This window comes from Eschrichtius robustus, chromosome 5, assembly GCF_028021215.1.
Source record: "Eschrichtius robustus isolate mEscRob2 chromosome 5, mEscRob2.pri, whole genome shotgun sequence".
NCBI lineage: Eukaryota > Metazoa > Chordata > Mammalia > Artiodactyla > Eschrichtiidae > Eschrichtius > Eschrichtius robustus.
Genome location: NC_090828.1, coordinates 9,629,915 through 9,655,278, shown reverse-complemented (window position 1 = coordinate 9,655,278; position 25,364 = coordinate 9,629,915). Strand labels below are relative to the sequence as shown.

At 37.1% G+C, this 25,364-nt stretch overlaps 1 protein-coding gene across 22 annotated transcripts in view; it reads right to left on the bottom strand.

The window, feature by feature from the left end:
• TRIP12 (thyroid hormone receptor interactor 12) overlaps positions 1-25,364 on the bottom strand; it is a 144,940-nt gene that overhangs the window by 31,655 nt on the left and 87,921 nt on the right. For 12 of the 22 annotated variants that reach the window (XM_068544280.1, XM_068544276.1, XM_068544274.1 and 9 more), the window contains 13 exons: positions 18,941-19,089; positions 15,820-15,855; positions 15,643-15,738; positions 14,755-14,847; positions 14,398-14,559; positions 11,687-11,755; positions 11,431-11,596; positions 9,052-9,169; positions 8,774-8,933; positions 6,801-6,954; positions 4,772-5,000; positions 4,328-4,446; positions 1,819-2,026 (listed from right to left, as the gene is read on the bottom strand). In XM_068544280.1, coding sequence (XP_068400381.1) covers positions 1,819-2,026; positions 4,328-4,446; positions 4,772-5,000; positions 6,801-6,954; positions 8,774-8,933; positions 9,052-9,169; positions 11,431-11,596; positions 11,687-11,755; positions 14,398-14,559; positions 14,755-14,847; positions 15,643-15,738; positions 15,820-15,855; positions 18,941-19,089 — 1,759 coding nt within the window. The remainder of the gene's footprint in view (positions 1-1,818; positions 2,027-4,327; positions 4,447-4,771; positions 5,001-6,800; positions 6,955-8,773; positions 8,934-9,051; positions 9,170-11,430; positions 11,597-11,686; positions 11,756-14,397; positions 14,560-14,754; positions 14,848-15,642; positions 15,739-15,819; positions 15,856-18,940; positions 19,090-25,364) is intronic. The other 10 variants (XM_068544283.1, XM_068544288.1, XM_068544281.1 and 7 more) reach the window with 3 other exon arrangements.

The following is a 25,364-nucleotide window of genomic DNA, read 5'->3' as shown; positions in this document are numbered from 1 at the left end:
CATAGCATTGAGTGTTAATATTATCAAAATACTTTCCAATACTACCCAAAGGAATTTCATGGTGTGTAATGGAAATAACATCCTAAATGAATGCATTTATAAGTACTTTTTTAAAAAATTCAAAACTATCTGTAAACAAATGTGGCAAGTGATAGTCTGAATAGCTTATTTTGAATTAGAATATATGAAACAGAACGTATGTAGCCTTTGTGTACTATTTTCACTATCATTAACAGAACTAGAAATAGTTTAAAATATCATTCGTCAAATAACAAAGCTACATAAAGTGGGGAAGATGAAAAAAAGTTCTGGTTCAGTTGGTCTATGACCCAAGTAAGAAAAAGTTTGAAAAAAATATTTAAAGTCTTCCAACATCTGACATGTCTATTGAAAACACTTAATAGTGTGATCAATATACCTGACGATCAGGACAAGTGAACTTTCAAGGAATAAACTTAAAATTAAACAATTCCACCTTTACAAATTTATATAAACTTTTCATTTAAAACCATATTAGAAGAGAAAGGAATCACTTAAAAGTCTGAAAGTATTTTAAGAAAAAGGTCCTTTCCTCTTTCTTTAAGAGTATCAACTGTCAGAACCTATAATCATATAGGTTCTTTGCATTGCATATTTGTTCCATATACTTTATGAATGTAGGTCAGAAATACGGCATTTGTCTGAGCCGCATCATTTTACCGAGTGCGTGTGCTATACTAGAGTATTGGGCTGGCCAAAAAGTTCGTTCGGATTTTTCTGTAACATCTGCAATGACTTAAGGTTACTGCAGCAGCTGGGGGAGGGAGCAGGGCTCGGGAGGAAGTAGAGAGGCAGGCAAGGCTGGGAGGGAAAATGGCAAGACAATCCAACTTGAAAAACAGTGAAGGTGGAGGGTCTCTGGCATTCTCTAGGTCCAAACTCCTTGGGCTGTGCCCATTACAGGGCACCACTTAAACCCAGCAGCTTCTTAAAATTAACAGTCACTGTGCCAGAAGTCACAGAATTGCCAAAATTCATATTTAAACCAGGGTGGACAACTGCCACCAGGGGGCACCAAAAGCAGCTGGGATTCTGAGCGGGCCAGCTTCACAGGACAATGCTACCTTGCAGTTTATAAGATTAAATTTTTGGACCCCACTTATTAATAAGTATAATATGTTTTACCAAGATCTACTTTTTAGCTTACATCAAAGAAACAAAAACACTTTCAGAGTGTGATTTGTTTCAACACAACAAAATGCAAACCAACACGAGGGTTTGGTAATGTTCTCAGCAGCACAGTACAACAAAGGAATTAAAAAAGAGGTGGAAGCAGAGAACTTAGAACTCTCATTTGCCTTTATTAACAGCAAAAGTTCCCATATGCCAATTAAAGATAAATGGGAAATAGGGATCTTTTTCCTTTACAGTCTAAAAATTCTGATTTTTAATATTTTTCACTATATTAAATATCTGGATTTCTTAAAGCTGGTATGTATGCTGCAATACAGTAAATAATCGCAGGATTATGGAATCAGAAATGAGGGCTCAAATCCCGCATTGGTAAAATAAGTACATGACACTGTACCAGTCACTCAGCTTCTCTGAGCCTTAGTTCCCTTGTATGGAAACACCATGTATCTCTTGTGGTTCCTAAACATGGCTCAATACAACAGGTTTCTTCCCATTCCCATTAAATACCTAACACAATATACATGGAAAAATAGAAAACGTACACTCTCCGTAATATTTCCCCATTTACTTCCCTGTGTGAGTCTCACGTACCAGGGCAGAGTTAAAGGCAAAGAGCACAAAAATCACTGCAAAACTCTGACTTACCCTTGAGGGCTCAGATCTAAAGAATCATCTCTGCTGTGCTGCAAGCTGGGGGACCCCAAGTCAGCTGAGGCGTTAGTGGCAGCCGTGGCTGTTCCACTGCTGACAGATGTCGTGGACCCCAAGGATCCTGACCCATTCGTACATGCCTTTGGTGGACTTGTCAACAATGATTCCGATTCTGCTAAGTGTTTTACTTGATGCATTACACCTTTACAGAGCAGAGATTAAAGAGAGTATGTGTTAATCAGGACCACCTCCCCACCATTATAAGATCCCTAAATGCTAACACGGATTCACAAGGAATGAATAAAAAGTACCCGGCAAATAGGAAAATAGCTTTAGGTGCCAGAGTCTTCAACTTGACTCCAAAGAAAAGTAGCAGGCAAATTCAAAATTAAAGAAAAGATATTTATACTGACTGTCTGCCAATACTCAAAACCCAAATACAGGATACGTAATGGGGTCACATGTAAATTCCTACTGGAAATTTAAAATACCCTTTATAAAAACAATAAGCAATTACAGAAATGCAGTGCACCTGTGGCTTGACAGCCAGAAGGAAGGAAAAGACCTACAGTCATTAACTTCAAATACTACAATGAGATAAGATCACAGTAACACTACTGCCAAAAAAAGAGAACACCAGCTATTGAAGGATGGTGATTTTCACATCCTTGGAGGTGTATGAGGAGAAATGAACAGTAACTTATAAGGCAGGGTTTATATTTGGGGTTGGATTGTGGGAAGATGTACATGAGAGGAGGGGGGAATATAAAGGTGTGTGTCGGAATATCGGTATGTAAACTATATGCAAATCTGTGTGTCTGAATGTATGTGAGTGCATGTTCACACAATCACATTTTTCTGGGGAAGAGTTCAGAGCTTTCCATCAGATTCTTTTTATTAAAAAAAAAAAAAGTCTGAATGAATTCAAACTTCAGGCATTCGTTCCACAAGTATTATTTGCAGCAATCATATGCCAGACTGTGTGCTAGGCACTAAAGATATGGCCATGGCTAAGACAAATGGATTCAGGGCACTTATTAACTAATGAGACAGATACACTTAACAAGAAACTACAAATAAAGAGTGAACTGCTTATGAAAAAGAAAATACAGTGCTGTTGGAGCATACAATCGGGAGATGTAACAATCTAGAAAGCAGGCTAGATCTTTAGGAGTAAGTGACATTTAAGTGGAACCTGAAAGAACAGCGAGACAAGCCAGATGCAAAGGGGTAGAACCAATCTACATTCCTCCATAAACTTCATAATGTATATGCTATATAAATATTTGGGGGCGGGAAATTCAACCTGACGGCATAGTTGATTCTACCAAAGTTTTTAAAAAAAATCACTGAGAAAAAAGACCGATTCTGATATGCTTCCAAATCAGAAAGCAACTAAAAGCAAACAACAAAAACAGAATACCAGAAACAAAATACAGAATGCAAAATACAAGATAATCTAAGGCTAAAAATAAGAATACATACCAGGCATTTATGTGAGCACAGAAAACCTGATTTGTTAACCATAGTTATTATCTCTGGGAAATGGAGAGAGTTTGCCTTCTATTTCACATAAATGTGCAGTGCTGGACTGTTTTTGAAAACTCACTGTTATTTGAACAGAGCTAATAAGAAACAGTGAAAACTTCTTCTCATTTGATTCAATACTATTACACTAGCATGTCTGTTACATTCTCAAGATGTAAAGAGAAATGAATCCAGCATAAGAAAAGGTGATCAAAAGAATAGAAAACAGATCATATGCATAAAGAACCAGGACTGTTTCTAAGACTGAAGATAAAGTATTACGTGAGGGGAAAACACCATCATTTTCTGCATCCTCACAAGACCAAAGTAACCTAATAGACCAAAGAGACCCATAAAGAGATTTCTGTTGATGAGAAGGAACTTTTAATATCTTGGCAGGTTTAAAAAGAATAAAACACCCAAATGAGTGATACAGTTTCATCTTTGAGGTCTTCAAGAAAAGAATGGAAAAGTACCATGTCCCCTAGGCTGATTTCGACAATGATATTCCTCAACTTAGAGGACTATACCAATTGCATTCTGAAGATTATTCCAAGCCTTGAAATATTCCATTATCTACACAGTGAAGTAAAAAAATAATCCCTTTTACAGCTGTTCTGATCTACTAACAGGATTCCTTGGGAAAGTGACCTCTGACTTTTTCAAAGAATCTTTATGGGCAACTGTATGTTATCAGCATAAAAAGAAAAGTCAATGATTGCTTCTGGGCCATAAACACTCAAATCGTTGAAACTTACTAAATGTTCATCAACAGACAGTGAATCTCACACAATCTATAATAAAAGATTTATAAAAGATGCTCTATATTTATTAAAGCTGTAAGCATGCAAATATCTTACATAAAAATAACAGTTTAATTTTTTTTCTATAGAGTATAACTATACTTCTACTGAAATAATGTTTAGACTAAAAGATTAACCATGAATTAACTATCAACTATCATGAACGGCATTACCTTCTCTTCTGAAATAAACACTAAAAATATCAGGTAACTTCTGCATTAAGATCTCTGCCATCTGAAGTGCTCCAACTACTATCTTCAGGTCTTGGCTTGATAGCATGGAAGCAATATGACTAAAAAAAGAAAGCATTTGTATATAAAACATTTGTCTGAATTTGATAATTACTGCTGGCCATCCTACTTTAAATTTGAGAGCAAAATATTTTAAGTGTCAAACCAGTCCGCCAGAACAAGAATTTTTCTTAAATGCTCAACTTTTGCATTTAATTTATTCTTTATCAAAGGTGTTTGTGAATACAGAAAGACAACGAAGGGCTCAAAATACTCCAAATAAACTGTTTTGTGCATATTTTTTCTATACTATTTCTTTAAAGATTTCTGAAGTTACTTGCAGAGACTTGGATTTCTAAAGCGTTTTCACCACTTTCATGAACACACCTTGAAACAGCATGATTTTTCAGGACATCCTTTAGAAGTTCGGCATCCGCGAAATAAATTATCCTAAGAATTGCTCTAAGGCACTTATGTCTGACCGCAGGTCCTGCTGAGGAACTATACACTTCATAAAGAACACCAAATAATGTCTTAATAAAAGACTTAGCCAGTTCCGGATCCTCTTTCATAAGCTGTGCTCGAGCATCATCCTTCTTTAACTCTGAATATCCACCTGTAATAAAAACATGTATAATCCTAAAGTTACAGACTTCAGAAACACAATAAAGTAAATAACATAAAGCATTCAAGCTGATATAACTGTCTGAAATTCTACAAAAACTTTTTGGTTATAAAGCAAATTAACTTATCTAATGCAATCAACTGGGGTCTATAAATGGCATTAAGACAAATTTTAGCCAGCTAAAAAACCACTGACCATTCTGGCCAGCTGAAAAGCACAAGGCACCACTACACTGTATCTCTTATTTTTACTAATATATGTTCCACAAAATATTGGAGATGTTTCAGTATTAGCCAGCTAAACCACTAGTAAGAAATAAACAGAGTTGAAAAACTGGACAGTGAGCATGTAGCAAGAAACTGGAAAAACAAGATGACCTGTCACTTATGATTAGAGGGAATAAGGTGCAGGGGAAAGGTAACGGATGAAAAGCGCTAGAACAGGGGTTGGCAAAGTATGGTCCAAAGGCCCAATCCACCCACCACCTATTTTTGTAAATAAATTTTGTTGGAACACAGCCACATATATTTGTTTACATATTGTATACGGCTGTTTGGGAGCTACAAGAGCAGTGCTGAATACAGAGACTGCATGGCCTGCAAAGGTTAAAATATTTACTATCTGGTCCTTTTCAGAAACAGTATGCTGACCCTTGCACTCTAGCCTAGACCTGCAAAATCAATGAACTAAATCCCTCAGGAAAGGAACAAATGACAGAAACCTGAAAAGAAAAAAAATCACGATCACCTATTCTTCATTAATTAAGAGAATTTTGGTGGGAAAGTATAAAATAAAAGGTTGGAAAGAACTAATATGATGGGGGTGTGAGTGGAGCCAAAGGTAAAACGGGGATGAAAGGATCAGATTTTAAAAACTGCATGGGCTGCAGAGAACAAACTGGCAGTTGCCAAAGGGGAGGGGGTGAGGGGAGAAAAGAAAGAAGTGAGGGAGATTAAGGGAAACAAACTTCCAGTTGCAGAATAAATGAGTCACGAGTAAGAAATGTACAGCATGGGGAATACAGTCACTTACTGTTGTATATAATACCTTTGGTGACAGATAGTAAGTAGACTTATCATGGCGATCTTTTTGAAATGTACAGAAGTACTGAATCACTATGTTGTGTAACAGGAGCTAACACAGCATTGTAAGTTCATTATACTTCAAAACCAAACTCAAAGAGATCCGATCTGTGGTTACTGGGTCGGGGGGGGACGGGGGGGGCAGCAGGGGGTGGACTGGATGAAGGCAGTCATAAGGTATAAGCTTTCCCAGTTATAAGGTAAATTAGTACTAGGGATGTAACGTACATGACAAATATAGTGAACACTGCTGATGTTATATATGAATGCTAAGAGTTTCTTACCACACACAAAAATTTTTTTTCTATTTCTTTAATTTCTATCTATGAGAAGCTGGATGTTCACTCAACTTATGGGATAATCATTTCATGACGTATGTAAGTCAAGCCATTATGTTGTACACCTTAAACTTATACAGTGCTATGTGTCAATTATATCTCAATAAAACTGGAAGGCAGTGGTGGGGAAAGGGATGCACAGGACAATTCTGATGAAAGTCCAGGACACTGCAAATCACAAAAGCAGGAAAATCTTGGGGAAGATGCCAGTTAATACTGGCTCATTTGCCGATTAAAGCAACAACAAAAAATTAATTACTACTATGCAACTGTCTTAAGTTTAATAATCACACTCCGTAAAACAATTATTTGTTATTGCAAATACTACTCACAGACAATACAACACTACTTTCAACTCAAAAGATACTTACTACTGTTAGTATTGGCTAAGGGGTTAGGTTTTCTCTGAATGGCACGTGCTGTTCCCGTGTCCTCATTGATTTGCTGCATAGAATTAAAATCAATAGTATAAACTCGTCCCAGAGTGGACAAGCTTATCTCATCCTCACCGACCTGATGGGCTGCCTGAGAGCAAAGAGAGAGAAACCTTGAATATAAACATGGAGAAATTTATCAACTTAAGACACAGTGGGAACCCTCAATAAATGCTAACTTACATATTTGTTTCATCAAGTTTTAGATGGTGAAGTAACAATATAGAAGTTTTAATAGTGTGGGTGTGACAAAACTCATTCACCCAACAAACCGTTCTTAATTAAACACAAATATATATTACAGGACCTATCAGGTCCCCTGAGACAAATACAGGTAAAATCCTGATGAAGGATCCAGTCATGTAGAATCACTGACATGAAGACGACACTATTTGTGTTAAAAAGGCCTTGAAGACATTGCTGACAGAAAAAAAATTGTTATCCATAAATCTTAGTATCTAATTCTTAGGTTAAGACGTATTTACAGCATGGATTCCTAGCAGCCCATCAAAATCCTCCTTTAAACAAAATGATCCTATAAAATTATCCTTAGGAAACAAAAAAGACTTTACATTTAAATGATGCCCTAAGATTGAAAGGGACACAATTGGAACTAAAGAAAGTAATCCCCAGGGGTGGCAAGTATTACAAAGTATGTATCTCAAATGAGACAAAATGATTAACACTGTTTGCTTGATTTTAGACAGCCTAAAGAAGTGATAAAATATTCATTCTTATGGAATTCCTTGGTTGAATGGAAGACAGGACTCTTAGGAAGTACAAGACAGTAAACTAACAGTGAATATACAATTATCGGGAAAATGCTAAAAAGAAGAATGCTTAGCGTTAGAGACCGCGACCTACTTATAAACTAAGGCTAACAATGCACAAAGACCAGTCACCTTTAACTTCCTCATAACATAACAGCTAGCTCTGAATTTAGACATTTTCAAAAGATCTTCTGATCTTGTAACATGTTTTTCACAAACTCATTTTTAGAAACTAACTAGGGGAAAGGACCTTAAAGAAAAAAGTCTATTTAAGTGTCATGTCCTAAAAAATTCTAATTAACACAGGTTGAAATCAGAAAACATATTAATACTTAAAGTAACTTATATATGAAAACATTAGTAAATGATGCTTGGCATCTCAAATAATGCAGTGACCCAACACTTCCTAAACTAGGGAAATATTTTCCTGAGAAATTTTTGAAATATTTCTGTGCAAACTTAATATGAAGAAGTATGGAAAAAAGGATAAAATCACGCATAAAAACCTTCACAGAAAAATCACTAAATATTTTAGTGTGTTTCTTTCCTTTGTTATTATTCCTCTTTTCTTTTGCCCAGTTCCCAAGAGTCAGTCACATAATTTTTTTGAACATTTTGTTTTCATTTATAGCATATCATATTTTAAGTCATTAAAATTTATCCCATTAAGGTCTGGACTATATAAAAACCTATGTATATTTCACAATTTACTTAATCATTCATCTAAAGCTAGATATTTAGATTGTTTCCATATTTTTGCTCTTTAAAAATACTGAGAAGCAGCTACTTGTATGTAATCTTTGCTTTTGAGAGACTTCTTCTGGATAGGAGATAGAAGGGACTTTTAGAGACATGTAGCCTAACTCCTCCCGTGTTTCCTTGCAGAAAGGAGGAAGCTATGGAACAAAGGTCTTAAATTACTTGCTCCAAGTCAATCAGGTAGTGAGCAGCAGCAGGACTAGAACATCATGTTTTCTGCCCTGAACAGAAATGAGGACCTTGTTCTCAGGAGACAAAACGAGAAAATCTTGAGTTAATTCCACATTGAGCACATTTAAGTACACACGTCCACCTCCCCACTCCAGCCCTACACCCACTCTCCACCAAAGAAGACATATTTAAACGGTACGATGAAACTACTACCTCAATGATCCGGCTGTCAATCCTGTTATAGGGATGCCAAAGGCCCCGGTCATCACGCCACTGCCATATCGCACCATCTGTGTTCTGTGCGTTTCCCTTCTTCAGCATGGTATCAACTGCAAAAATGCCTTCTTTTGGTAAACATGGCATAAGTTCACTGAAAACGAAAGGTGCAATTATTTTAATAAGTAGCTTCCTGAGCTGTCAGTAAACACCAGGTTTCTCAAGTAAAATACCCTCCTATAAACCACAGTTATTATTGGCCCAATCTTTACCAGATCAGAGATGTCAGTTCATACAGTTCTTGAGGACTTCGTGGAACAAGATCAATCTGTTCCTGACAACTGCCATTGGAGGCACCACACAGGAGAAAGTGAAGTGTTTCTGCAATGTCTGTAAAACCAACAACAAAAAGCAAAACCCGATGAAACTACTTATATTGCCATATTTAAAAGGTAATCATTGCCTAGGGGGGAAACAATCAGAAATATTTTCTTGTACAGCTATATACCACAGAAATTAAAGTGAAAAATCCAAGTGAGTTGTCATTAAAACCTTAAAAAAATCATAAAGATTTAAACAATTTCTTTCTGAGGACTTAAGTTTGAGTCCTAACCTTCCAGCAAGACACCTAATCACAAATCCACTGCAGAGACTTCAGGGATCTTGTATTACTTTCCTTGAGGAGCACAGTGCTTTGCAAAAAAGTGTACTAAACATATTTTATCCTCGACTCAAGTATATATGTATATTTGTCTTCAATTCAAATATACTGAAAACATGTGACCAACAGAATAAAACACAGCAGTTAAAAGCATCTGAAATTACCATATTGTGATCAGGAAAACCTTTACCTTAAATGACAGTAAGCATGCCAACTAAATTTAAAGATCATTAAAATATCCTCTACCACAAGCTTCCATCCCCAGAAGACATCAGTTTATGGAAGAATTTGCATGAAAACTAGTTTAGTGTACTGACACTGACAGTGAGTGGAGGAAGCCCCCAGGCTCCAAAGGTTTTGGTCATTCTAACAGCTACGACCCAAAGACAGGGCTGTGTCTCTGTTGGTATCTATAAAATACTACACATATGCAAAATATACATAAACATTTCATTGAAATGTTCTGCCAGTAATCAGTAAGTTCTGTTGTCAAGGAAAGTATTCACCATTAATTTGGGCAGAGGGGTGTGGATAAATCTCTGACTCACTGAAATTTCACAAACAGTGATTAAAATTTTTAAAAAGTTCTTGAAAAAGTCATTTTGCCACCTTTCTTAAGAAATATGAATAGATGGCAATGGTACATTATTAACTTTTTCTTTTTTAAAGAGATCAGAGGATGACAACAGAATGGAAAGAACCAGAGAGGTTCGTGTTACTGAAGTAGAATAATTATGTGGCAAACTTCCTAAAGTATGCAGAAGAGGTGAAAACATTCATCATACTAAAGAAAAAATTCCAAAACGTTAAAACAAACAAGTCAGACAGGAATTTCCCAAACCAGGATATAGGAAAATGCTGTGCCACACCACACGGTAACAAGATAATCCTGTGGGCAAACTTCAAGAAGCGGGGAAATTCAAGGGGGCCCTAGGGATTTTAATAAGCAAAGTACATTATGACTACTCAAAAAAAGAGTTAAACCTTCCCCAAGCTTATCTACGCAGAGAGGACTCTGTTCATGGCGTAAGCAAAACAGGGTTCCCTGGGATACTAAGTTCAGGAATGACTCAATGCTGTAAGAGGAATCTCTTCAATAAAGCACCTCAGCAACACTATTTTTCTACAAAATTCTGTGCCATGTGCTAAAATTCACAAGTAATGCGAAATATAAAACTGAGTCGTCCCCCCCCCAAAAAAGTCTCTTATACCCCTTAATATTCTGTTTGAAGTGGTGGGACAAAGACTGTTTTGTCAGTGAGTGTCATCACTGACTCCCAAGGTAACGCCCTCAAAGATTAGAATTATGGACATGAAATTAGCCACAATGATAGGTGCTTCATAAAAAAGTGATCAACGCTCTACCAGCAAAAATAACAACATACGGATGTCTTCTGACATTAACTTGTGAAATCTAAGGTTTAAGAGAGTAATGGGCAATTGCAATACCAGTGCGATAAAACTTGATACCCTGCACATGTAAGTTTGGGAAAGGCTTAGAAATATTAAAGTAGCAAAGATCAGAGACATTCATCTGTGTAAATAAGTTCCAACATTTTGAGGGAAGAAAGCATTCTGGAATCATAAACTGCTGGAAAATCTAATGTGGGAAAAAAGGACTACCTATAAGCAAAAGAGAAGCGGTTACTGGTAACATAAAACTCAGAGTTCTCCTAATGAAGCATCATTACTTAATTGATATTGTACAGAAAGCAATGATTTTGGGTCTTTAGCCCTACACCAAAGGTAAAATTTTAATATATTATATACTTTACAAATTGTATGTAGGCAGCATTACTATATTGTCACAACACAAATTTATTACATATTAACATTTTTCTTCCTTTACTATCCAGTGCCTGTGATATTAGCCATTTCTACTCGCTTATGTTGACTTTACTTATTAACAGAGATTAAACTCACACACACACACACACACAAACACAAGCTGTTTTTCCTGTATAAAACAGAATAATAAAATAGCACTTACTTTGCTTCATAAGTTGAACCGCTAAAGTTGGACAGTTGGAACACATCAAAGAAAACATGCGAACCACCATTATAAACATCCCAGAACTTAGAATTGGTGGAGTTACTACCAATAGTTGTTGAACATTTGTTAGCAGATCTTTGGAGGCAACCTGCTGGAGTAAATTCTTCACAAACACAAGAAAGAAAAAGCTGTTACTTCGTGAGGCAGCAATTTAACAACTTCATGAAAATACCAACAAAGACTAAACGCTTACCTCCTCATGTTGGAAGTTGTCCACGAGACGTGCAAAACAAAGGCAAGTGCTTTCTACTGACTTTTTGTCCTTTTTAATAAAGGAAAATAAAGTTTGTTAATATAAAACATTTTCACTGTCGTACGTAACTCCCTTACCTTCTTCCTAACCCCAAATTCTTCAAGACTTATTTAATTAGATATGACCTTTGAAAATGCTGTGACCCTAATAAGCAAACAATCAGTAATGTCATGATTTCAAAGCAAAGGGAATCATACTGATAGAACCTCTCTCCTCCATTAAGAACCCAACATATAAAAAGCAAATACATAGAAAAGGAACAACTTTTGTACTTCTATAATTTCAATACCTAAACAAAAACTATAATAAAGAAAAAATAAACATCCTACCATTCTAAAAAGCCTTACAAGTAGAAATGCTTAAAACATGCATTCACTAAAAAGTTGTAAATAGTTAAGTATGTATGTGAGCCAGAGGTTTACTGATAGTAAGAAAAACTTGATATAGATTTGCTCTATCATTATGAAAACAATCTAAATACTATTAGACTGATCTTAATGAGAAAACATTTGGAATAACTCTCATAAGAACAGAAAACAATTTAATGGCATATTTTGATAGACTTCGGTTTTCTTCTAATTGATAAATGGGCTTCAGATGTAAAAACTAGACTTAGTTGTGTAAAAATGAAAGTAATTCTGGTATTACAGAAGTCCTACACCTTCGCTGTCACGATTTAAGTCTAGAAAGAATGCTACAATAATAACAGGGCCCACTATTTAACGTCTCTGATTCTCGGGCCATACTTCCAAAATAAGGTGAACTCACACCTAACTAGAGAACATTTCTAGCCCCCATAAAGTAAAGGTTATCTCAGCCTGCTAAGTTTTTTAAAATAAATAAAAAATGAATGGCACTACTTGTGTCTTGATCATCTTAGAAGCAAAATCCTCCAGTGATTCAATAATCAATATTATTTTACCTATCTTATGTAAACACCTTATTTAATATAGGTATACCTCATTTTATTGTGCTTCACTTTAGTGCACTTCGCAGATACTGCATTTTTGACAAATTGAAGGTTTGTGGAAGCCCTGCACCCAGCAAGTCTGTTGGCGCTATTTGTCCAACAGCACTGCCTCACTTCCTGTCTCTGTATTACGTTGTGGTAATTCTCCCAACATTTTAAACCCTCCCCCCCTCCACCAGCAAAAAGATTACGAGTCCCTGAAGGATCAAACGATGGTTAGCATTTTTTAACAACGAAGGATTTCTTAATTAAGGTATGTACATTGTTTTTTTTTTTAGACACAATGCTATTGCACACTTAATAGACTACATCAGCGGTCCCCAACCTTTCTGGCACCAGGGACCAGTTTCATGGAAGACAATTTTTCCACAGATTTGGGGGGAGGGGTGCGTTTTGGGATGATTCAAGCGCATTACACTTACTGTGCACTTTATTTCTTTCTATTATTATTACACTGTAATATATAATGAAATAATTATACAACTCACCATAATGCAGAATCAGTGGGAGCCCTGAGCTTGTTTTCCTGCAACTACATGGTCCTATCTGGGGGTGATGGGACCGACTCAGCTCCACCTCAGGTCACCATAAGGCATTGGATTCTCATAATGAGCGCATGACCGAGATCCCTCGCATGTGCAGTTTTCAGTAGGGTTTGTGCTCCTATGAGAATCTAATGCCGCCGCTGATCTGACAGGAGGCAGAGCTCAGGTGGTAATGCGAGCGATGGGGAGCGGCTGTAAATACAGATGAAGCTTCGCTCGCTCGCCCGCTGCTCACCTCCTGCTGTGCGGCCCGGTTCCTAACAGGCCATGGACCGCTACCGGTCCGTCGCCTGGGGGTTGGGGCGACTACACTGTAGTGTAAAAAGAACTTTCATACGCACTGGGAAACCAAAAAATTCTTGTGACTCGCTTTATTGTGATATTTCGCTTTACTGCAGTGGTCAGAACTGAACCCACAGTATCTCCGAGGTATGCCTGTATATTTTATGTACCTAATTTTCCCCAAGAAGATTTTAAGCACACTTTGTAAAGGTGACTTAAAAGTCAGATCTCTAAAAAGCTCTTTAGCAATAACAACACTTTGAAACATTACAAGAAAATTCAATTTCTCTAAAATCTCGAAGCTTAACTCACGAACTGTCCTCCACCAGGGGCTCTATAAGCTCTGCTTCTCATACTGCAACACCAGGCCCACTGATTCCATCTCCTAATTGCTCCTGTTCTTCTCCAACCCCAGACAGTTGCAGTCTGCATTTCTTATTTCATTTCTATCTGGCACATACATAGTCTCATCTCTCTTCTGATCTTAACCCATATCCTCCTAGTCTTGCCTGCCTAACCCAATACCTTTCAGGAAACGGTGATCTTTCTAAAAGGAAATTCTGATCATATTACATAGGAAACACTCAGTGTTTGCTGAAATAATAAATTTACCCCTAAAGTCAAAATAGTTGAAGATATCATAAACGAAGAAGTACTGTTCATCTGGGTAAATCCACCGAAATTTCATAAAATAACCTAATATATAGTAAATGACTAGGTAACAGGAAAAAACACAGATGAGAACATTTCCAAGTTACATATCCAGTTGGAAGATTTAAGACCCTAGTTGAAATTAGCATTTAAAAAATGTAATAAAAATGTTTTATGATACATAAAATAGGTTTATGTTTTACCTGGTGGGTTAGCCTTTGGGTTAGCAATGGGAGGGAATCTGCCACAAAATGAAATTCATCTGGCGTGATACTCTGGCAGCAATTGGCTGCAATTGCTAGTGCATTCCTTTGGGCATTTATGCTGAAGAACTCTAGATACAGCAAGCAGTCTGCCAAACCACCCTAAAATATAGGAAACTGTTAAAGCCAAGAAATACCCTTTTATCAGCAATTAAAAAAAAAAGCCTCCTAAAAGTCTAGCACATCACTTGGAAACAGCATGTGTACCTTATAGAGACTGCAATCTAGGAACTAATACAAATGTGGATCTAAAATCCAACATTAAATGAAATATAGTCCTTCGGTAACAACACTTACCGCCTGTAGAATGGCTTTACTGTGTCTACGTGATAACATCTCCAAGGCCGTCAAGGCCTGCTCTGCCACATCAATACACTGAATAACTTGCAGCTGGGAACATATAAATAGGAAACTTAAGGTTATCATTCAAGTTTTTTACCCATTGCTCATCTTTGACATGAATAAACAACACTTTCTCTAATTTCCATCAATCTATACTGCCTCTAACCTGAAACCCACCATAGGAAACCAGCGATTTATGCGCTTAAGCCAAACATACTGGCAATACATTTTTTGTCCTTCCAACTACTTTAAAGATATTGAAAAATATGTTTTACATAGAGAATAAACTAAATTCAATTATATAACTTTAAACCTTCACATTTAAAATAAATGGGTTGGTTTATACAACAAATTTTAAAAATCAAGTTTTAAACTTTATACCATATTCCAGTTATCAGATAATGCAAACTTTACTGTGCTATGACCTTGAGCAAGGCACTTTGTCTCAGCCTTCTCAGCTGTAAAATGAGGGTATAAATAGCTATCAACCTCACTGGGATGTTTTCTAGAAATAATGAGATTATTTTTAATCAAGTGCTTTAAGTTCTTCTCTGAAAGATTTTATACTAAGGCAGTAATTGTTATTATTAAAAAATTATAATACTGGGTTGATTTTACAAATGCTTTATTAGCGTCAACTTTAAACTGCCGTTCTGCTAGACATAGAACATTTTTCTGGAACCTTGGCTAAAAAATATACTTTAGTTAGATAATGGATGCTAAAAAATGTCTTTTAATGTGGCCTCACAATTTGATGTACTACTTTAGAATTCAACAGTCAAGAGTTCTCAACTTGATTCCCCTATGCCTGCTTTCAAACAAGTTGGGCAAAAGTAGGATTACCTTTTCTAAAAAGACAGGAATTGCATCTACTACAACAGCGGATGATCGAGGAAGTGCTTCCATCATGTATGTTAAGGCTCGACAAGCGTGGTTCATCTAGAAAAGAAGCCATTTTTACTCAATAAAAACTCAAAGTTTAAATTTGGAGTGATTTTTAAAAATATAGTACATACTTACAATATCAAAATTATGCTCCATCTGCAGTAATGTTATCTGTTTAAAAAGATTATAACAAAGTATTAGAAGCTATATTCTTAGAAGTCCTAGAAGTATTTCTTCTACTTCAACTGAAATAGAACTGCATGATCCAAGAATTTTACCATACAAAAATAACATCAAGTTAAAACCTAGCATGCATACACAAGAAATGATTATTCTTAGGATGGCATGACACACACACTGAAGCACTGACTTGGGATAATCATCACCAGTGATCCAGGTCAAAAGCAAAGCCTTCCTGCTGCTTACAACCAACCCTCCTGGTGCCTCTATTCCCCCATTCAGAAGCCCATTAACATGTCACTGAGGGCTTAACAGGTGTCAGTAAGTATTATACATAAGTAAACAGACCAGCAATGCACTGACATTTGTTAAATTAGCAACTATCAGTACAGATTCAATATCATAGCTTAAACTCTTGTAAATTAGCTTCTCTAAAAGTTGAGCGAAGCACCATTTAACTCAGCTGTAAAATACACAGTAGTATAGGATTTAAACACGATATTGATCACATCAAAAATGAATTATGCGCTAATTAAAACTCAAAGTAATATAATTATTTTACAAATGCATGAGTTAGTCTAAACATCTGATTTTATTTTAGTTTTTCTTGTGGGAAAGACCTTAAGCAGATTTTAACCATGTTTTTCAAAGGAGGGGATGCAAAACTACTACAGATATACAACTCCATCTTCCTGAAGCAGCCAAAGCTACCAAAGAAATTTCCTACTTGGGGAAAGAGACAATCATTCACTGTCTTCTAGTTCAATGGAAATTTTAAATGCGTTGAATTTAAGCTGTAAAGTACCTTTCAATTAAATGTATGTCAGATATCAGATATCCTAATGCAATATTCATTTAATATGAATGTCTTCTCAGCTCTGAATTATGCTTGGTAAAATATATCTATATACCAGAGATCCTGATAACTGCTTTTGTTAAACACACAACATAAACACACACACACATGCACAAGCGTGCACACTCTGTCTCAAATCACCTACAAATCAGTCACTTACAAAACACCTACTCTAAGTTGAAGTGGTTGTTATGCTAACAGAAAAAGTAATAAGTTCTCCAATTCTTTAAGGTGGAATGAACCTTGTAATACCACATTTGGGAAGAACTGCTGTAAACAGATTCTTCACCAAAAAAGACTGTTTATGGTCACACAGGTGTATGGTGATTGATGGATATATATTTATAATATTCAACTGTGATGAAAGATAAATCTGGACAATTCATTATTAACAGCATGAGCTGACTTGTGCAGGTCTGCCAAGTATGTAAATCTAATCAATACCACCAGCAAATTAAGAAAATTGGATTATGCTAATGTTTCTGCCTAGATTTAACAACTTCTTTATTTAACCAATAAAAACTGCTGTTTAACAGAGATAAGTACATGGTAAACCTAGTTCTTTGTTACTATTTATTTTTAAATGAACAAAAACAAACAAGGAAGTTTAATTCAGGTCATAAAAGCCAGCTATTGAAGAAATCAATAATTTGAGCATGAATATAAAACACAGGTAAATGTCAGAGTACAAAGGCTAATACTGCTTTCATGAAACATTTAAAAATTAATATGCAAACCTGTAGAGTGGAACTGGTAAGACTTGAGAGCTAGCTTTTGTTACCAGGAGGTCTGCATGGCAGAAGGTAAAGACACTGCTCTATCCTTTATCACTTCCTGCCGGAGCAGAGCCATCCAACAAATAAGAACAGGCCAAATAAAGACTATGTCATCTTGTATTTAACTTGTCTTCACTCAGCTCTCTCCGTAATGTGATAATGGGATCAAATGAGACAATCTGATACTCCAGTCACAGTTCCATTTTTGTCAACTTTACTAGATGTGTAAACAAAGACCTGAATGATATTTAACTTCCAAGGTAAAATACACTATGAATGTATATTCATGCTTATGTTAGTCTTTTGTTACTATTTCATTCAGACTTAATTTTAATCTTAAATTATAGCCAATTTCTTTAATCTAGCATTGAGAAAATTACCAAGCCACTATTTGAAAGATGTATTATGCTCAAGGGCCTACATTTAGTAACGGCAATTTCTCTTCCTGTTGTTTTCACATTAAAAAGCTTAAGCGATTAAGATATTAATAAATTCTAAATACCAACTCACAACTGTGTTGAAAAATCCTTAAAAGATTTTAAAAATTGTTTTTCTATTGTTGAGTATTGTTTTGTTTCTTTGTTTTTGCTTAACATAAAACCTTCTCTTTTAGCTGGAGGATCCACGTGGTGTTCCGGCTTAACTGCTCTGCCATGCACACTGCTATCAAGCATGAAACCTTGATGGCCCACAAAGAGAACCCACAAGTGAGCTGCTTGTTATTGTCCTGTGAATCACCAGTTTAAAAGAAAAAAGCATGTAAGTTTTGGCATAGTACGTCAAGGTATCACCTGATGGGGCTAACAACTTAAAATTTAAAACCACTTGGTCATTGAAGTATCAAAGATAGCATAACTATTCATCAAGAAATGGTTTAGGGCTTCCCTGGTGGCAAAGTGGTTAAGGATCCGCCTGCCAATGCAGGGGACACAGGTTCGAGCCCTGGTCCGGGAAGATCCCACATGCTGTGGAGCAACTGAGCCCGTGTGCCACAACTACTGAGCCTGCACACTAGAGCCCGTGAGCCACAACTACTGAAGCCCGTGCGCCTAGAGCCCCTGCTCTGCAACAGAAGAAGCCACCGCAAGGAGAAGCCCACGCACCGCAACGAAGAGCAGCCCCCGCTTGCCGCAACTAGAGAAAACCTGCGCACAGCAACGAAGACCCCATGCAGCCAAAAATAAAATAAAAATAAAAAATAAATAAATTTATTAAAAAAAAGAAATGGTTTAGAAATTTTACTCATTCATCATTAACAGTCACGCACAATCTCTATAAAGCATGAAATAAAAGCACTAAGCCACACTCTACTATCTCTTAAGTTCTATCCTATTTTAAAATTCTTAACGACAATAATCATGTTTTTAGTAAAAAAAAAAAAAAAAAAAAATATGGGCAGCATTCAGAGGATGACTGGGATAAAACGAGGGGAAAACTCTCTTACCAAAGCTGGAACAACACTCTTGACAGGAAACCCTCCCAGTGTCTCCTCATTTCCCATGACCAATAACTGACACATCTCAATAACTGCCTGGAGTTGCTGGCTTTCATCGCTTGCTTGTAGTCCTTGCAGAAGCTGCTGGGCCTTAGAACCTTCACATGGAAAAAAAAAAAAATCATTATTTTTAAACACTTAAAATTATTACTAGGTGTTAAGTGTGACTTTACATGCTGGCTGCTTTTCTTCTTTGGATCCCAATTAAAGGCTAGGTCTATACCAGTGTTAAGACAGGCTGCTGATTATTCAAGATGTAATTAAATTAGCTGGATTTACTCTGCCATAAAGTAATGTCACAGTTATTTATATTTCTCTAAGTTTTATCTTCTTAAATGAGAGAAGCTGATTGGTATTTAACAGCTGAAACAAAAATTAATATCCGTAAGACTAATATGAACTGCTACCTTTAACATACATGCTTTCAAAAATATGTATAACTAGTGAGCAGAAAGCCTTCTGCTATAATAAAAACCTGGCAAACAATGATGCCCAGGCATCAAAGGAAATGTTCTATGCCTCTAAATACCTCCATCAGAATAAACGGAATCCAAGTAACAGTGAAAAGGGCAAGGAAATAAAGACAGAACGATGCATCTAAAACAGAACAATGCATCTAAAACAGAACAATGCATCTAACAAAAGGGAATGAAAAGAATGAAATATTCTCTAAAAACAGCAAAAGACTGGCCTTTTCACCTCCTCTCATTTCATGTGCAGATGCTGCTATCACAGTGCTTTAGAGTACTTCTACTTTTAAGGGTCAATTCCATCGCCCAAACATTTGAAAAATGCTAAGGATCAACTACCACAATAAATAAGTTGTCAATAAACCGAGTAAGACACTCAAAAATAAAGTCTACAAATGTGTTTCAAATTTTCCTGGACACCCTCCTTCTTGTAACCATGATTAACTCCATTAATGCTTATAAACTTATACCTGAGGTTACTTTCAAGTCCTTTCCCTTCTGAGACCTTTTCAGTTTATTGTTTGTATACTGGATTTTTTACATTAAGTACTGAAATGCTTAGAAATGATATATGTTTGGAAACTGTCAATGAATGTGGAATTCATATGAACATCAAAAAAAGTTTTTCCCAATTAAGCATCAATGATCTTCTGGGAGGGCATAAACCTTTCAAAGGGATACATAATAATCCTGACAAGGTCTGTTTTCTCTATTATTTAAGGCTGTGGCTAATGAACTGCGTAACTATCACTGCCTAACTCCCTTTACCATAATTAAGAGTCTGTCCAAAAATACACTGCAAGACATTGACGTTCAAAGGGACAGCATCTTTAAAGTTTTCAAACTAAATACTATCAGTTCCAGTTAGGGCAGGCTTAACATTTTTGTGTTGAAATAATGTGGAAGGAAGAACAAAATGAAGGGAAAGTAACTATGAAAACAAAAGAAATCTTCAGCTGCTTCTAGATTTGTTTTTAAAGAATGAAATAGTTCAAAAATAGGAAAAACTGACGCAAGTCGTTGGATGCTCTATCAACACCGAGGCTGGCAGGTCTAAGCACACGGATCACTTCAGCGTGCTCAAACAAATCATCACGAACACCACTGGACTTCTGGGCTGTTCCTAAAAGGACCTTATGCCAAATGACAACAAAAAGTCAATGCCATTATTTTCCTCTGACATGTGAAGAGAAACCACCTCATACAGATCAATTTTGGTTTTAAGGATAATTTTATACTCCTGAAAATTACTGAGACCCCATGTGTGTGGTTTATATCTACTGTTATTTATAAAATGTGTCTGGAACTAAAAGAGAAACATTTTGAAATACTTGGTTAATTCATTACATATTAATATAAACAAACACTTGTGAAAAAGACCACAATTTTCCAAAACAACAGCAACAAAATACAGTGGCGAGTAGCACTGTTTTGCTGCTGTCGTTGCAAACGGCCTGAGCGCCAGGCTGAATGAGAAAGAGCTGTGCGCTCACCCCGCTCCCTCTTCCAAGCCGAGAAACTAGCTTACGAGAGACGAAGCGTGTGGAAAAACGGGCCTACTTTGCCACAAAGACTATTTAAAAGACATGGACGCGTTAGTAAAGACAAAATTAATGACTTTGTTTTGGAAGCACATCCTTATGTAAACATGGGGTTTTTTACTAGGACCATGTGACACTGAAAAATAAAATACCTGCCAGTAGTCTGGTGCCACTGCCTTGACTCTAATTAAGGCACCAGCAGTTTTACAACCACAACAGCTTTTGCACTTTTAATTCAAACATGAACAAAGTAAAAAAGGAAAGCCCTTAGTAGTTATTATCAGTCTTGGCCTTATGAATTCAATGTAAGGATCTCAGGAACTAGCTTGGAATTTATAGGCCACACTCTGAAAACCACTATTATACGTCAGGGGTTGGTAGGCAAACATCTTCTGTAAAGAGCCAGAGAGTAAATATTTTGGGTTCTGCAGACCACAAGGTCACTGCTGCCACTACTCGACCCTGGCACTGTGGCACAAAAGCACACACAGCCAATACATAACCCGAGCATGGCTATATTCCAATCAAACTTCATTTTCAGACACTGAAATTTGAATTTCATTTAATTTTCAAGTCACAAAACAATAATTTTTAAACTTCTTCAGCCATTTAAAAAGTAAACATCACTTTTAGTTCACAGGCTATATCAAAACAAACAGGAGGCCGATTTGGCCCTTGGACAGTAGTTTGCCAACTGCTGATACGGAGAGGAGAACCCACAGCCTTTCAGGGAATCACAGGAGGCTGATGTGTTCAATTGAACTGACCCCACTGGACATCTGCTGAAGCTGTGAAGAGGGCTGGGGGTTGAGTCAGAAGTTTTGGTAAGACAGAATGAAAACTCCTGCAGTCTCAGGGTGCTCAGAGGACAAAGTCCCCACAGAGGGAGGAGGCCTGACTCATACACAGCCAGTGCCCTACCTTCAAGACATCTGCCACATTGTGAAACTGCATAAAGAACAGAAAGTCGAAGTAGACAGACTTGCAAGGTTCTCAATCAAAAAAACCCCTGGGAGACAGAGTTCCCTGGCAGTCCAGTGGTTAGGACTCTGAGCTTCCTCTGCCGAGGGCCTGCGTTCAACCCCTGGTTGGGGAACTAAGATCCCACAAGCCGCAGAGTGCAGCCAAATTGAAAAAAACAAAACAAACAAAAACAAACACACAAAAAAACCCTGGTAGGGTCACAACAGAGAAACAGGGATGAGCCAGAGGTGAAATGAGTCATATAAAAATTATAACTCGGTCAAAACAAGCTAAAGCCCTGACTAGAGCAAAGTGATCAGCTTCTGACCCTTTAACACAGAAAAAGAGGAAACACTCACTGGTAGAAAACATCACTTGGTGTCTCTTCAGTTCACATAATCAATTACCAGACATATGAAGAGGCAGAGGAATACGTGACAACAATCAAAAGGGGAAAAAAGACAATAGAAGCAGACTAACACCCCTAGAAATTATAAAGTAAGTATTCTATAACTATGATTAATAAATTGAAAATATAAGCATAGATGGACAAAATGGGTAAGAATGTAAAGAATTTCAACAGTGGGACTTCCCTGGCGGTGCAGTGGTTAAGAATCTACTTGCCAGTGCAGGGGACACAGGTTCAATCCCTGGTCCGGGAAGATCCCACGTACCACGGAGCAACTAAGCCCGTGCGCCACAACTGCTGAGCCTGTGTTCTAGGGAACGCAAGCCACAACTACTGAGCCCACGTGCCACAACTACTGAAGCCCATGCTCCGCAACAAGAGAAGCCACCTCAATGAGAAGCCCGTGCACCGCAACAAAGAGTAGCCCCTGCTCACGGCAACTAGAGAAAGCCTGTGTGCAGCAACAAAGACCCAACGCAGAAAGAAAGAAAGGAAGAAAGGAAGAAAGAAAGAAAGAAAAAGAAATTTAAAGAAAAAAAAAGAATTTCAACAGAGAATTGGAATCTATTTTTAAAAATCAAAGAACTGTCTAGAACTGGAAAACATAATATCTGAAATTTAAAATTCACTGATGAGTTTAACCAAATACTGAAGAAGACAGCAGAAAAAACAATTAGTTAATTTGAAATACGGTCAACAGAAAGTTTTCAAACTGGGGGGAAAAGAAAAACCTGGGAAAAGCAAAAACAAAAATAGAGCTAGAGAGACATGGTAGATCAAGTCCAAAGTCTGAACATACAATCTTGATACTCCCAGAAGACAAGGAAGGAGAATATTTGAAGAGATAATGAGATAAGTGAAACAATGTATGACGATATAATGGCCAACAATCTTCCAAAACTGATGAGTTATCAACTCAGAGATTCAAAGGCTCGGTGAAACCCGTGAAACCCGAGCAAATTAAAAATGAAAGAAAATGTCACATAGGCCTAATATAGTCAAATTATTAAAAATTAATAATGGTTTGAAAAAGCAAATCTTAAAAGAAGCTGGGAGAAAAGAATTGCCTTGAAAGGGTAACAGTAAGACTTTTAAACAGAAACTATGGAAACCAGAAGAGCATTACAAAGTGCTAATATGAGATTTTACACCTGGGGAAATTACCTTTTAAAAATTAAGGCATGGGCTTCCCTGGTGGCGCAGTGGTTGAGAGTCTGCCTGCCAATGCAGGGGACGCAGGTTCACGCCCTGGTCTGGCAGGATCCTGTATGCCGCGGAGCGACTGGGCCCGTGAGCCACAACTACTGAGCCTGCGCATCTGGAGCCTGTGCCCCGCAACAAGAGAGGCTGCGACGGTGAAAGGCCCGCGCACCGTGATGAAGAGAGGCCCCGCTTGCCGCAACTAGAGAAAGCCCTCGCGCAGAAACGAAGAACCAACACAGCCAAAAATAAATAAATAAATAAAATGCTGGCTTAGACAAAAAAAGCAGAGAAAAAAATGGAAGCATCAGAATGCATTCATTCAGTAAACATTTATTAAATATCTGCAAAAAAAAATAAAATTAAGGCATAACACATATATATGGAACCTTAAAAAAAAATGGTTCTGAAGAACCTAGGGGCAGAACAGGAACAAAGACGCAGACGTAGAGAATGGACTTGGGAGGAAGTGAGAGAGTAGCACGGACATATACACACCACCAAATGTAAAATAGCTAGCTAGTGGGAAGCAGCCGCATAGCACAGGGACATCAGCTCACAGGGACATCGGCTCGGTGCTTTGTGACCACCTAGAGGGGTGGGATAGGGAGGGTGGGAGGGAGGCACAAGAGGGAGGGGATATGGGGATATATGTATACATATAGCTGATTCACTCTGTTATACAGCAGAAACTAATGCAACACTGAAAAGCAATTACACTCCAATAAAGATGTTAAAATAAAATTAAGGCAAATCAAGGATTTCTCCAACAAAAGCAGAGAGAAATCATTACTAGCAGTCACTCACTATATAAAAAAAGTTCTTTAGGCTGAAGGGAAACAATCCTGATAGAAAAAAGGGACTTCAGGAAAGAATTAAGAACACTGGAAACGGTATGTATGTGGGCAAAAATAAAAGAATATGGATGTTCTGAAACAACAATTGCCTTATTGTGTTTATAGCACATGTGTAAGTAAAACTAAACAACAGCATAAAGGATGGCAGGAGAAAAAGAGTTAAATTGCTGTAAGGTGGTGCACTGTTTGGGATATGATAACGTGTTACTATAAGGTAGGCTATATGTAATAAGCCAAGGATATGCATTATAATCTCCAAAAGAGGCTGATTTACAACATCTGCCAAAATGTTGTACGCATTTATCCTTTACACAGCAATCTCCCTTCTAGAAATCTATCCTGAAGATAACACAGGTAAAAACAAGAAAGCTGTATTTCACTGCAACACAACCAAGACTGGAAATAACCCAAATGTCCAACAGGAGACTGGCAAAATAAACTGTACATCCACACACTGCAGTACTGTGGCAGCTTTACAAAAGGAATGGGGAATCTCTCTCTCTCTCTCTCTGCGCATGCGCGTGACACGCACGTGCGTGATGCGCACAGCAGCTATGAAAAGTGAACACCAGAACATACTGTTAAAAGCAAGGCAAAGTATGTAAAATTTACTACTCTTATCTAAGAAAGTCAGTGTGTGTGAAGTAGATAATACGGATTTGTTTTTGTTTTCTTAAGTAAATAACAAAAGGACAGGCCACAAAATTACAAAGGTTATTTGTGTGGGAGGAGGAAACAGGCTAAAGGGATAGCAAAAGATAAGACTTTTAAAAATTTGTAGATTTGACTTCAGGAACCATGTAAATATAACAAATTATAAAAGCAAGACTACATTTTAAAGTCAATCCCTAAAAATTAAAAGCAAAATAAAGCAAATGCGCCAAACCAACCTGGCGGCATGAATGTAAAGAATTATTTAAAGTGACTCTAAAA